The sequence below is a fragment of the Piliocolobus tephrosceles genome, chromosome 1 (assembly GCF_002776525.5).
Source record: "Piliocolobus tephrosceles isolate RC106 chromosome 1, ASM277652v3, whole genome shotgun sequence".
Classification (NCBI taxonomy): Eukaryota; Metazoa; Chordata; class Mammalia; order Primates; family Cercopithecidae; genus Piliocolobus; species Piliocolobus tephrosceles.
In genome coordinates this window covers 42,933,916-42,947,211 of record NC_045434.1, presented here as the reverse complement: position 1 = coordinate 42,947,211, position 13,296 = coordinate 42,933,916, and the positions used below count along the sequence as shown (strand labels likewise).

Below are 13,296 nucleotides of genomic sequence, written 5' to 3'. Positions count from 1 at the left end.
TGCAGGCTTCTTGGTGGTGGTGGGTGCAGGCTCCTTGGGAGTGGTGGGTGCTGGCTCCTTAGTGGTGGTGGGTGCAGGCTCCTTGGGAGTGGTGGGTGCAGGCTTCTTGGTGGTGGTGGGTGAAGGCTCCTTGGGTGCAATTGGTGCAGGCTTCTTGGGAGTGGTGGGTGCAGGCTCCTTGGGGGTTGTTGGGGCAGGCTCCTTGGGAGTGGTGGGTGCAGGCTTCTTGGTGGTGGTGGGTGCAGGCTCCTCGGGAGTGGTGGGTGCAGGCTCCTTGCGAGTGGTGGGTGGTGGCTCCTTAGTGGTGGTGGGTGCAGGCTCCTTGGGGGTAGTTGGGGCAGGCTCCTTGGGAGTAGTGGGTGCAGACTTGGTGGTGGTGGGTGCAGGCTCCTTGGGAGTGGTGGGTGAAGGCTTCTTGGGAGTGGTGGGTGTAGGCTCCTTGGGGGTGGTAAGAACAGGGCCTTTGGTTGTAGTTTCAGCTTTGGGTGTAGGTTTAGCCGGCACTTTAGATGTAGGTGCTAAATCTTTAGCTGATGTTTTCTCTACACTTTGTGTCTCTTTAGCTGAAGTAGTCTCTTTTCCATCAGTTGAAGTCTGTTTATTTGTTGTAGTAGTTTCTTTAGTTTCAACTGTTGTCTTTTTATTTGCTGTCAAAGATGTCTGTTTAGATGTATCAGAATTAGGTGGAAGACTGGGTCTGGGATTTATTGGTTTTGCTGTTGTGATCTTGGGAGATGTGGTGACTTTATTGTGTTGGGTGGTAGACGTGGCAGGAGTTGTGGTGACCTTGAAGTCACCATTGTCCAATCCACTTCCAGCTTCATCTACAACTGGTGGTTTGGGAGTAGGTTTCTTTTTAGTTTTGTTCTTCTTGTTATCTTTTCCTGGAGAAAAAAAAATATACATCTTGTTATTTTAGAATTTTTTTTTCTTTAATAGTGACATAAAGATCCCATTTTTATCATTGACTAGTTGTGTGTTTCTAAGCAAATTGCTAACCTCTACTATGTCCTTTAATTTGTTGTAAAATGGTAAATACTCAACCTATCTTATTGGGCTGTTTTAGGGAATGAATAAGATGAGGGATGAGAAAGCACAAATTAAACTCTATACAATTAATACATGGAAGTCAGTGGCAACTTTGAAATTACCAACACGAAAAATAACACTAATTCATCTGTTTGTATTAATGTTCTTTACTCCCCACTTTTCTAGTCTTATTCTTCAGTGCCCAGTGTCCCTTCCTTCCTCCTGGAAACCTAGTACTACCTTCTTGCTGCACTAATTATCTCAGAGGCCTCTACAGCTACCTCTGAGCAATCTGCCCCAGTCACCCCCACAGTCGCTGCTTGAGGCTTGTTCCCACACATAGGGCTATTAGCCACTCCTTCTCTTCTGTGCAACTAAACTTGCAAGTCCCAGGGGACATAAGTAGGCGATTAGGGTGCCATGGCAGCAAAAAGACAGTATTTATCAAGGCTTTCCCATAGCAGCTACCCCACAGGTGAACTACAAAGCCCAAGGGTGACTTTGTGCATGATTTTCTGGGTGACTAAAAGATTAAATATCTGGCTATTTATCTAGAGAGAATGCTTCAGAGGAAATCACAACCACTTAGAGTTCTTTAAAACTCCCTTATCCAAAAATTCAGTATTTCCTGGAGAAAGAGAATATATTTTAGAACCAGAACTTCAGGAAATAATAAACAGCAAAGGAAATCTCTTTTCAGGCAATAATAGCCTACGCTGTAGCACAGTCTCTACTAGAGAAAAATCAGCCAGATATATAAGTTACTAGGAAAATAAAGAGGATTTGTAAAATATGGATAACATTATTTCCATAGAGATTTGTAAGAATTTAATGAATTAATACTTGTAAAACACTTAGAACGATAGTATATAAATGTTTGTTAAAATAAAGCTGGGGAAGGGAAAATGAAAATGCAAGGAAGGTGAAGGGGAAGAAGCAAAATGATATCAAGTAAATAAGAGTGACAATAGAACGCCATAAATAATCATCTCTGGTGCCATCCTGTGGTTCCACAGTCACTGCTACAGCATCTTCTTATCTTTTGCTTTTAGAGTGGCTTCTGAGATGCTTGGCACTAATTTCCTGTAGGAAGTATTCATTTGGTACTTTCTAAGATAATAGTTTTAAAGTTATATTCCCCCACCCCATATTGAGATGTCTTCATTCTACCAACACGTACTACTTTTAAATATAATCATTGTTAATATGGCATTGATATAGTCTTTGATCTTTATCAATGCTCAAACCTTTGAGTTTCTTCTGTAATTCTCTATTAGCAGCTGAATTTTTGGAAGACTTGATTTTCCGAATTGTTGAAGAAGAAGAGGAAGAGGAGGAGGAGGAGGAGGACTCTTGATTTTCAGAAACAGAATGTTCTATAAATCAAATAGAAAGTTTGATCACACCAACTGTGATTTAAAACAAAAAAGAACTGCCAGTCTAAATACAGCAAGAAGTGCTATTTACTAATCTACAAGTATCTGGATTTTGCTTTATTAGTAATATGACCAACTGCCTTTCAACTGTCAGTTAAAAGCAAGGCACCTGGGCTTATCACAGATACTAGCAGTATTACTGGTATCTCTCAACTTTCCCATATCCTCCAAAACACAGAATCAAATTATTCTGCAAAGAAAATCATGGGATGGCTTTTGTTTTTTATAGTAAGATTTGTCCCTTCTCATTTGTTTTAACCCAGACTCATGCTGGGTTTGGTAAATACAGAAAGACCTGAGAGTTTATACTTTGTCTTAAACTTTACTTAAAAGCAAAGTCTAAAACCTTCGAGTGTAATGAGCCTCATGATTCCTAAGATTACCCTGTTGTCAGAGAATGGGCTTAGATAAGCAGTCACCTACAAGTTATTTCATCTAAGAAAGCTCCTTTGATTATATCTGTCATCTTCCTACCTTCTGTTATTTCCTCTGATTCTACAACTTTCTTAGTCTTCTTCTTGTTTGGTGGTTTGGGTGAACGTTTGGTTGTTGATTTGATGGTTTGAGATGCTCCTGAAGGTGGAGGTGCTTTCTTTGAAGATGGTGGTGATGTGGGATTATGCACTGAGGCCAAGCAAGACAAGTCAGTTAACATCTTATGTTCATCAGCAGCTCTAACTGTGAAAAGCACGGATGCATCTAGCTTCAAGAGTAGATGCTGGTGACAGTCAGTGCAGGCAGGCTCCAGCCCAACACAAATGACTCCATTTAATTCTAAGGATGCATTGCTATAAAATATTGGTTCTCAGATTGTTGTAAGTTATGACAGGGAGCAAAGTCTCAGGAATCAGAAGACCTGAATTCCAGTCCTAGACCTACGAGCCTCTACCATTGTGACCTTAGGCAAATAATTCTCTTGAACTTCATCTTCTTGTCTACAAACTAAGATGTTTATTCAAGATGATTTCTAAAAGTCTTTGCCTTCAGAATTTCTTTTCTGTTTTAGTATTCGTTTTTTGTTTTAATATTCATTTAAATTAAATGATGCCAATTTGCCTTTTGTTCTTTTTTTAATTACAAAAGTTCCACATGAATATTCTTGTGAAAAGTTCACACCTTCACATTACGCTTTTCCTCAAATGTGCTACCCTTCCCAAAGATACAACTGTTAATGGTTTGGAGTGTATCTTTTTAACCTTTTAGTCCCCTTCCCTCTTTTGCTTCTCAGTCTAGAAGAGAAAACATGGAATTTTTAATTTTTTTTTAATCATTAGGAACAAGAGGGACTAATGAAGGATATGAAAACAGAGAGCACTGGGGACTCTCTGGGTACAGAAGAGTTGTGATAAATTGTGCTGCTCCCAGCAACATCGCCCCAGAACCCTATTGCTATAGTCTCCATGAACTGGCCACTGCCCCTCTCATTTCTCCTGCCACCCAACAAAAATGTCAAGTATCTCAATTTGAGAAACAGATCTGCCACGTACTAGCTCATGCTCTTGGCCAGAATGGTTAACCTCTTGAACTCTGTTTTCTCTCTCCCATTCGGAGGCACTTGGATGGCTGGGATTCCTTCAATTCTTGAAATGTTACGATTTTTAGATATATAGGCACCTGTAAGTGGTATCTATACTGAAACAACTAGGTGGTGAATCTCAAGATAGTTTGGTTATTATACTTAAAAAATAAAGTATTGAGATTCTGAGTGGTTTTATTATTTTAAGTTGGGACCCTGACTGTCTTATGAATTCTGTAAAGAAAGTTGGCCAGCATTGCCTTCATCTTTTTTTTCACTGAGTTCTACCTAAACTTTAGGTAAGCTGACCAAACATTTCTTAGCATAAAGTATTATCTTTATCAAAATGTTCTCTCTATGTCTCATCACTTTCTAACCATCTTCCCTCCCTACACATCCTCTGTCCAAAACAAATTCTTAGCTTTCTTGTCTCACAGCCAAAACAATTAGGGTAATGAGTAAATATGTGTCACTCATCATGGGACCTGCTAAAAGCTGCAGGAAGGGTGAGCTCTGAGTTTTTTATTACAAGGGTGTTGTCTTCATTATTTTTGGAATGTTTTCCCATGAAAACATTGAACGGCTAAGAAACATCTCTCAACTCTGCTGATTAACGGTTTTCCACTCTGTTTCTTCACTGTTCTAAAGAAGCAGGAGGTGCAGGCTTGTTTAAATAAAATGATAAGATTGATTATGCAAGCAAAGCTTGTCTTCACCTCCACAAATATTCTTGTTTTAACAAAGTAGAATTTAAGAACAACCATTTGGTAAAGGAAAGTAATCCAGTATTTAAGTATGTTTTTAAAATCTTTTTCTATAAAATCTGGAGCCTTTTGTTATATTCTAGAGTAGTCCTTCAAGACCTATAAATAGAGAAGATGATTTTAAGATGGGAATATTGCTTGTTATTGACTTTACCATGCACATGTATTAGAACAGAGACTGCTGAGGAGACTGCAGAAATGGGAAGGAACATGACAGTTAACAACGTGTTAGGTAGATTTGCCTGTAAATTTAATGGCTTAAACTAATTCATAAATTTACTTGTTTAGGGAAGCTGAAAGTGTTGCTTGTGTCCTTAAATATATACTCAAACACTGAGGCCAAAAGCACAGATAGCTCAAAGGATAGTTGACTATGTGAAGTCAGCAAGGGTGAGACAAGAAATCATCAAATGAGTTGATTACTGTTGATTTAACCTGAAATTGAACCATATCTGAAGAAAACAAAGACATGTGCATTCAGCCTCATCCTCTATCTTTCCCCTCTAGCAACATCTTGTGCTCCTGGAGCCTGGCTGAGCCTGGGGGTGCTGCTGTTGCAAGGCGCTTTTCTTCTTTAATTCATCTCCACAACACAAAATTGTTATGAAATAGCTTATATGTTAGTAGAATCAAGGCATGAGATAGACTGCGTGTTAGACATTAGCAGTGATGCTAAGATCGGTGCACAGATCTGCCTGTACTGAGAAGCATTGGTTGGTACTGTGATGCTTACCTTCTGCACAGAAACTCTCATAATCAGGACAGCACTTGTCATACTTCTTACATTGGGCGTCGCAGTCACACTCCCTCCCTCTCTCGAAGGACTCAAAGCAGCGGCCTTTACAGGAAAGCTCTACCCAGAGCAAAACCAGAAGTTACAGATTATTAATTGTGAAGCCAGGCCTGTGTATTTGACAGCCATTTCCCACCTTAGACTCGACTAGGTTTCCAAAAGTTCATTTCTAAGTCTTTTATTTAAAATTTGAAGTACATCATCCAGGAAAAATTAGATGGTATCCCAGATGGAGATAGCCCAAGTCAAAAAAGAAATATGGTGACTGAGGGCAACTCTTCTTGCCCTTCAAGACTCCAAGAGACGTCCTGATGCTGCCCAAGTTATTTACATGTATAAACGATGAAAATTTGGGAAATGTCTAAATAGTGAGGTACATTTAATATGAAATCTCATCCTTCTCCTCTTCACACACTGCTTTGTAATAGATTCACAGTAATTGAATGCACAGATCTCAGCAATATATTCCATATAAATATATATGTATATATATATTCCTATAAATGGGCCACTTTTGAGGCTTAAAAATCATTTGTAATGCAGAGACCCTTATTTTTTTTTTTTTATTTTTATTTTATTTTATTTTTTTTGAGGCGGAGTCTCGCTCTGTCGCCCAGACTGGAGTGCAGTGGCCGGATCTCAGCTCACTGCAAGCTCCGCCTCCCGGGTTCCCGCCATTCTCCTGCCTCAGCCTCCCGAGTAGCTGGGACTACAGGCGCCCGCCACCTCGCCCGGGTAGTTTTTTGTATTTTTTTTAGTAGAGACGGGGTTTCACCGTGTTAGCCAGGATGGTCTTGATCTCCTGACCTCGTGATCCGCCCGTTTCAGCCTCCCAAAGTGCTGGGATTACAGGCTTGAGCCACCGCGCCCGGCCAGAGACCCTTATTATGACAAACTGGGAAATGTGTATAGTTGAAAGCTTTCAGCCTAATCTTGTAGTGTGGACTATGTTAGGAAGGACTACTCATTTAAAACATGAAAATTTAAAAAGCCTTGGTTAGAGGTACCAGGACTTACCAAGGCCTATCTGAAATAATTACCTATCCAATACATAAATTGTACAATGTATTCCTCACCTTCACATTCAAATTCTAAAGCAAATATACCTTTCAAATAATTTTACTTATAATTTTCTTAAATTGAATAGGAACTGTTTCTGTGTTAATAACAAAATGGTCCAAAATATATTCAAGTGAAACACTACTCACAATTTAAAATTCAGACCTTCGAGTTTAACTGAAATTCATCATTAAACACTAGCACTTTATCTTTAAAGTGCCTTTTCCAGGTAATTTAGAAATGTATTAACATCAAAAAGTCAAATAGTAGACAAGATTATTTCATGCTCATGTATTCTTTTGACGAAACTATTGAAAGACCTCATCACTAGTCGAGGACATCTCTGATTGTAAATAATTACTCCTTACTATATACTTAATGACTGCTGACTCACCATATCTTCTCTATTTAAAATAAGACATTTTACTTGGAACTAGTCAATAACCTTGTGCAAGTGACAGATTTCCAGGCTCCCCTTACCCTCCCCAGTAATCACAAGCTTTGACACCATCCTTAGGTACAATGCGCTGCAACATTTATGCAAGTGAAGGAAAAGGCACTTAAGCAAAGGAAGTGATACAGTGGGAAACCAGCACTGCAAGCGGGTGCAAGGGGAGGCTCAGTCTCACAGACAGCACTGCACGAGGGTGCAAGGGGGGACTCACAGACTCACAGAGCTGCTTGACAGAGGAGACACTCGCTCTCAGGACTTACCCACAGTGCAGACTCTCTTGAAATCAGGGCAGCACTCCATGTAGTGTTGACAGTTATAATCACAGTTGCAGGTGGCATCTCTAGAATACCCTTCCCCACATCTCCCTGCACAGCTTGATAAATCTAAAATTATACAATACTGGCGTAAATATGGCCAAACCACTTTATAGAAAGGGAGCGATCTAATGAGGGGGACGAAGCCGCTTGGTGAGAGAGAATTTTATTGACCGAGAAGGTGTTGGAATGATGTTAGCAATAGGCCCAGCTGATATTTGGCTGATGTCGTAGGTGATCTCAGTTATGTCACTTTATTCTTCACTAGATTGAGATAAAAAATACACTTTTGAAAAGCAGGCAAAGTAACGGCTTTGCCTAAAGAGGGTGATATTCCTAAGGAAGAGGTGGCAACTACAGCTACTACCGATGCTGTGGCTATGATGATTAGCAGTTGACATTTATTGAGCTTCTCTATGCCAGGTACTGAGTCATATATTATCTCTAATGCTTATGAAAATATTTCTAGGATTTAATAGCCCTTTTTTAGAGATAAGAAAGCTGAAACACAGAAATTTTGACAACTTGTTCATTACCACACGGCTAGTTAATAGTTCCAGTATATCTGCATCATAGGTTAATTAATACCTTCCAATTATTTGTAGTGAACTCTTTTACTCTTATAATTGTCCTAATTTAGATAATACATTTTATGGTCACCTTAAGTAAACAATCCATCCAGAATTTGAACTCTGATATATCTTATTTTAAGCCTGAGATTTTTCCACCCATCACATCGCCTCCCATTCCTGATGATAAGCTTAAAGCAAGCTGGTTGCACCAGCACAAACTTTACTGAGCTTTTTCTTTCTTAATTGGTGGGGATAACTGGATTTTTTAAATGTCAGGGAAGCCAGATGCTTACAACCACTGCTAAAGTGAGAACCCTTAAAATAACTGGGCATAACTATAAAGGTCATGAACAGAGATTCTCCAGGCAACAAATAAGCAAACAATAACAAAAGCATACTCATTCTCAAATAGTTTTAAAAAGTCATTTGGAAAACACCACCTTAAAACCCTCCCTGAGAAATGACTGCAGGAATGTGACAATGGAATCCATCTCTGGAACAGAAATTGGCAGGTGCAATGTTCTAAATCCACAGAGGAATGTTGAAACACACTGAAAACAAATCTTAATAGAGTCCGGGAATGCCAAGGTCTGAATATGCAAATAAAACAGTAAATTATAGGACAACTTTCAGAACATTTTGCATACATGAATGCATAACACATACAAAAATGTATATATAGTGTATGTATATAAATACATATATTATATATAAAGAAAAAAGAGAATGAGATGAGGTTGAGAAAGCAAGAGAAGCAGACAAGACAGTATCAAGAGATTTTTTTTATGGTTGGCAGATTTCTGAAATAAGAAATCATCTATAATCCTAGCACTTTGGGAGGCAGAGGCAGGTGGATCACCTGAGGTCAGGTGAGACCAGCCTGGCCAACATGGTGAAAACCCATCTTTACTAAAAATACAAAAATTAGCCAGGCATGGTGGCAGGGGCCTGTAATCCCAGCTACTCAGGAGGTTGAGATAGGAGAATCGCTTGAACCTGGTAGGTGGAGGTTGCAGTCAGCCAAGATCATGCCACTGCACTCTAGCCTGGGAGACAAAGCAAGATCCTGTTTCAAAAAAAAAAATAGGAAATCATCCTTACAGGAAAAGCTTGTTTTCATAGACTACGTGTCTGTCCTACTTTTATTGCTATTAATTGTAACCACTAATTTTATTTATTTATTTATTTATTTATTTATTTATTTATTTTTGAGACAGAGTCTCACTCTGTTGCCCAGGCTGGAGTGCAGTGGAGCAAGCTCGGCTCACTGCAACCTCCACCTCCTGAACTCAAGAGATCCTCCTGTCTCAGCTTCCGAGTAGCTGGGATTACAGGCACACGCTACCACACCCGGCTAATTTTTTGTATTTTGTATAGAGACAAGATTTTGTCATGTTGCCCAGGCTGCTTTTGAGCTCCTGACCTCAGGTGATCTGTCTGCCTAGGCCTCCCAAGGTGCTGGGATTACAGGTGTAAGCCACCGCACCCAGCCCCATTAATTTTAATTTCATTTATTTAATGAAAATTAAAATTAAAGTAGCACTGTTTTAGTGAACAACCAATTGTATTACAGAGAAAAAAGGCAGTTTAGAAAGTGTCCCCAGTGTTGTGAACTTTGTCCTATTGTTATGAGAAAGCCGAAGGGTCTGGAGATACTGGAGTAGTCATCATTCTCATTGAATATTCACATTTGCTTTCATGTGTTTTTCCATCTTTTCTTATCTGAACAATTCTGCAACTTATGCCTACACAGACAGTTATCACTCTTGTTCAGGTTTCATAAGAATCTTCGTATTTTACTGGAAACGTTTACTTTAGAAATGTAATTTCATCATAACTGTCATGAATCTTGATTTTTATTCTCTCAGCTTTTGCTTATCAAAGGGGAACAGAAGGAAAAGAAAAGGGAAATCCAAAGCTTGGCGTTGTTACTATTAATCCACCTAGATGGCATGATAGCATCTTCTACTAATGTGATTACACTGAGTGTACTTTAACATTCTCTAAAAATGAGTAACAAGAACTGTTCATCCAGGACCTACTTTGGGAGGACTGTGAAAATTTAATATTATAATACAAAATGACAGTCACATCTGTATTTGTCCATACCTGGATGAATAGTTCTTGTAAGAAAAAGAGAACAGTTTCAAGACTAATAAAATGCCATTTGAAACACTGCAGTTTATTATAACGTGGTATCTATGCCTAAATGATGCCAAAATAAGTTATCAATAATTTCTTTGATTTGAAAGACCAAATTGTTCAACATACAGGCAAAAATTATGTTATCTAAATTTTGTTCTTTTTAGTTATTTTTATGATACTATATAGCTCCAGCATAAATTTATGATGAACTGTCTGCACTTTTTAAACTTTTGGGAGAACCATAGAAATAACAAGTACCAAAATTATTATTTACACAAGCTCAAAACTCTTGAAAGGAGAAAAAGATGAGAATTCCAAAGCACTTATAAACAGGCTACATGTTGTATATTATTTTAAGGTTGTACGATATATTAAACTCAAGTAAATATAAATTTTTAGAAATATATTTCTGTTGTTATAAAAATCAAGGCTGAATGATTAGCAATAGTTGTTAAATAAAAGTATGTTCGATGGTTAAGCTACCTTGAGATGAAACTTGCTGAATCACGAAAACAGACAGCAGCAACAACAGGTAAATGGGAAGTGTTTTCCACGCCATGGTTGTTTTCAGGTACCGTAGGTACCCTTGCTGAAAATAAAATAAAAGTATCAGAAAACTGCTCTTTCATCTCACCACTAACTTAGGCTTGCATTATACACGTTTCAGTAATTTTAAAAATGTAACTTAATAATAAAACCATCCTATTCTTGAAACAAGACTTTAAATCGGCTTTAATTCTATAGAAAATATTTGACCATTAGACTTAATTTTATGCAGAACAAATCAAGTCACCCTCAGCCATGTTATTGACAGTTTTAATACTTAAGAAATCTCTAACATAGAATAGACTTATCTTTAAACTCTAGTCAAAGTATAGCATGTACTTAGCAGTGCAAGGTTAAAATTTTATCTTAAGGAAAATAATAACCTGTGTCATTGAAACGTAATTTAATAAGCATCATGGACTTACTGTTCCAACTTTTCCTTAACTCTCAATATAAATTCAGAGACTTCCAACAGGTGTATTGTATAAATATAATCCTTTCCAAAAATTTCCAACTACTATCCTTATACATTTTTTTCAAACACCTCTAATGAAAACACATTTAATTCCATGAAGCAAGTTAACTTTGACACTTACCCGTAAAGGATAGATGAGTTTATCCCATGTCCTGGAAGTCTTATATATCAGTGCAAATATAGTGGGATGAACCAATTAGTCCAAAGGTTAGACAAAATCAACAGTGACAACCTATGAAATCAAACTTTCCTCATTTATTGGAAGAGGGCCCAGACGACTAGACTTAGGCAACATCTGGAAAACACTTCCATTAAGCAAAATGACTACTACAAAATAAATTTAGATTTATTGGCCAGAGCACATTTCTAATTTCTAAGTGAAGTGAACAGATTGTCCTGAGATGGTAAATAGCTCTGGCAGGCTTTGACTAGTATATTGAAGCAGCAACTTTAAAATATTCACATACTGGTATCATTTCTTTCTTTCTTCCATTTTCCAGTTAAATCTAGCAAAGGTGCCTTGAAATTTACCTAATGTTAGCTTGTGGCATACATTTTATATACTTATACCATTATATCAAATGGACATTTCTTGAGTAGTTTCATTTTCTCTGAGCACAGAAAACATGCTCTCAGTTACCTACAGGTGGATTATTGACACTGGATTTTCTAGCTTCCTTTATCATTTTAAAAATCTGCTTAAAAACTGTATTGATATTTTCCTTAGATCCTTCCGTTAAGATAAGGATGCTTGGAAAAGGTCTTTTAAATTACTAATTTTGCTTTCTTTCCACAATGAAAATGTGAACCATCACCAATGTACAGCTAAGTCAGCTCAGTCCAAGGCTTTACCCCATTTTCATACGAAATGTATCGGTGTAAAATCTTACCCACCAACATAAGGCCTCGCTCATGTCCTAGCACCTCCCTGAAACCTTTCCAGATCAAATTCAAATCACATCTAGAATTATAGTCAACAACTGTACTACATTTTACTGAAAGTATCTGTTCATCTGTCTCATACCCCCAACAGACTATGATTTCACTAAGGACAACCAACACATATATCTTAGTCTATTGCCCACAAACAGCCCAGTTGTTTCACCAGGTTTATATGTTTAAAACATGGTCAGGCCGGGTGCAGTGGCTCACTCCTGCAGTCCCAGCACTTTGGGAGGTGGAGGTGGGTGGATCACCTGAGGTCAGGAGTGCGAGACCAGCCTGGCCAACGAGGTGAAACGCCCTCTCTACTAAAAATACAAAAAATTAGCCAGGTGTGGTGGCGGGCACCTGTAATCCCAGCTACTCGGAGGGCTGAGGCAGGAGAATCACTTGAACCCAGGAGGTGGAGGTTGCAGTGAGCTGAGATCACACCACTGCACACCAGTTTGGGCAACAAGAGCAAAACTCAATCTCAAAAAAGAAAAGAAAAGAAAACATGTTCAGTGAACCACATGGTTGAAGGCTGGATTCTACTGTCTACTATTCATTTAGTAGGTGCTGCAGTAAATTTTCACAAAATGCCTTAAAGTTAAATATAATCATCCACATTTACAAATAAGAAGATGAAGACCCACAGATGAAGAATGTGTGACCCATCCAAGGATCTATAAAGACTAGAGGCCAGGCCGGGCTCGGTGGCTCAAGCCTGTAATCCCAGCACTTTGGGAGGCCAAGACGGGCGGATCACGAGGTCAGGAGATTGAGACCATCCTGGCTAACACGGTGAAACCCCGTCTCTACTAAAAAAATACAAAAAACTAGCCGGGCGAGGTGGCAGGAGCCTGTAGTCCCAGCTACTCGGGAGGCTGAGGCAGGAGAATGGCGTAAACCCGGGAGGCGGAGCTTGCAGTGAGCTGAGATCCGGCCACTGCACTCCAGTCTGGGCGACAGAGCGAGACTCCGTCTCAAAAAAAAGAAAAAAAGAAAAGACTAGTGGCCAGAACCGAGATTTGAACCCATGTCTTTGCATTTTAAGTTCCATCATGTTTCCACTATATCCAGCTCCCTTTTGATCAAAACCATCACTTAGTTTGTAATCATTATACTACATTTTACTCCTTTGCTCCACATGTATACATAGGTTTGTGAGATTGTGACTTTTTTAAGAGTAGGAATTATAAGCATCTATTTTCTTTCCACAGTGCTTATTTCACAAGACTAAACATATAAAGACAATTTAGAGGCCACCTG

The 13,296-nt window shown here is 38.7% G+C and overlaps 1 protein-coding gene across 1 annotated transcript in view; it reads right to left on the bottom strand.

Annotated features, from left to right (window-relative positions):
- The window catches only part of PRG4 (proteoglycan 4), a 16,744-nt gene extending 6,103 nt beyond the window's left edge, over nucleotides 1–10,641 (bottom strand). Inside the window, 6 exon segments of the mRNA XM_023203425.2 lie at nucleotides 3–884; nucleotides 2,277–2,405; nucleotides 2,940–3,089; nucleotides 5,479–5,598; nucleotides 7,312–7,434; nucleotides 10,566–10,641. Coding sequence (XP_023059193.2) covers nucleotides 3–884; nucleotides 2,277–2,405; nucleotides 2,940–3,089; nucleotides 5,479–5,598; nucleotides 7,312–7,434; nucleotides 10,566–10,641 — 1,480 coding nt within the window.
- Nucleotides 10,642–13,296: the final 2,655 nt, after the last annotated feature.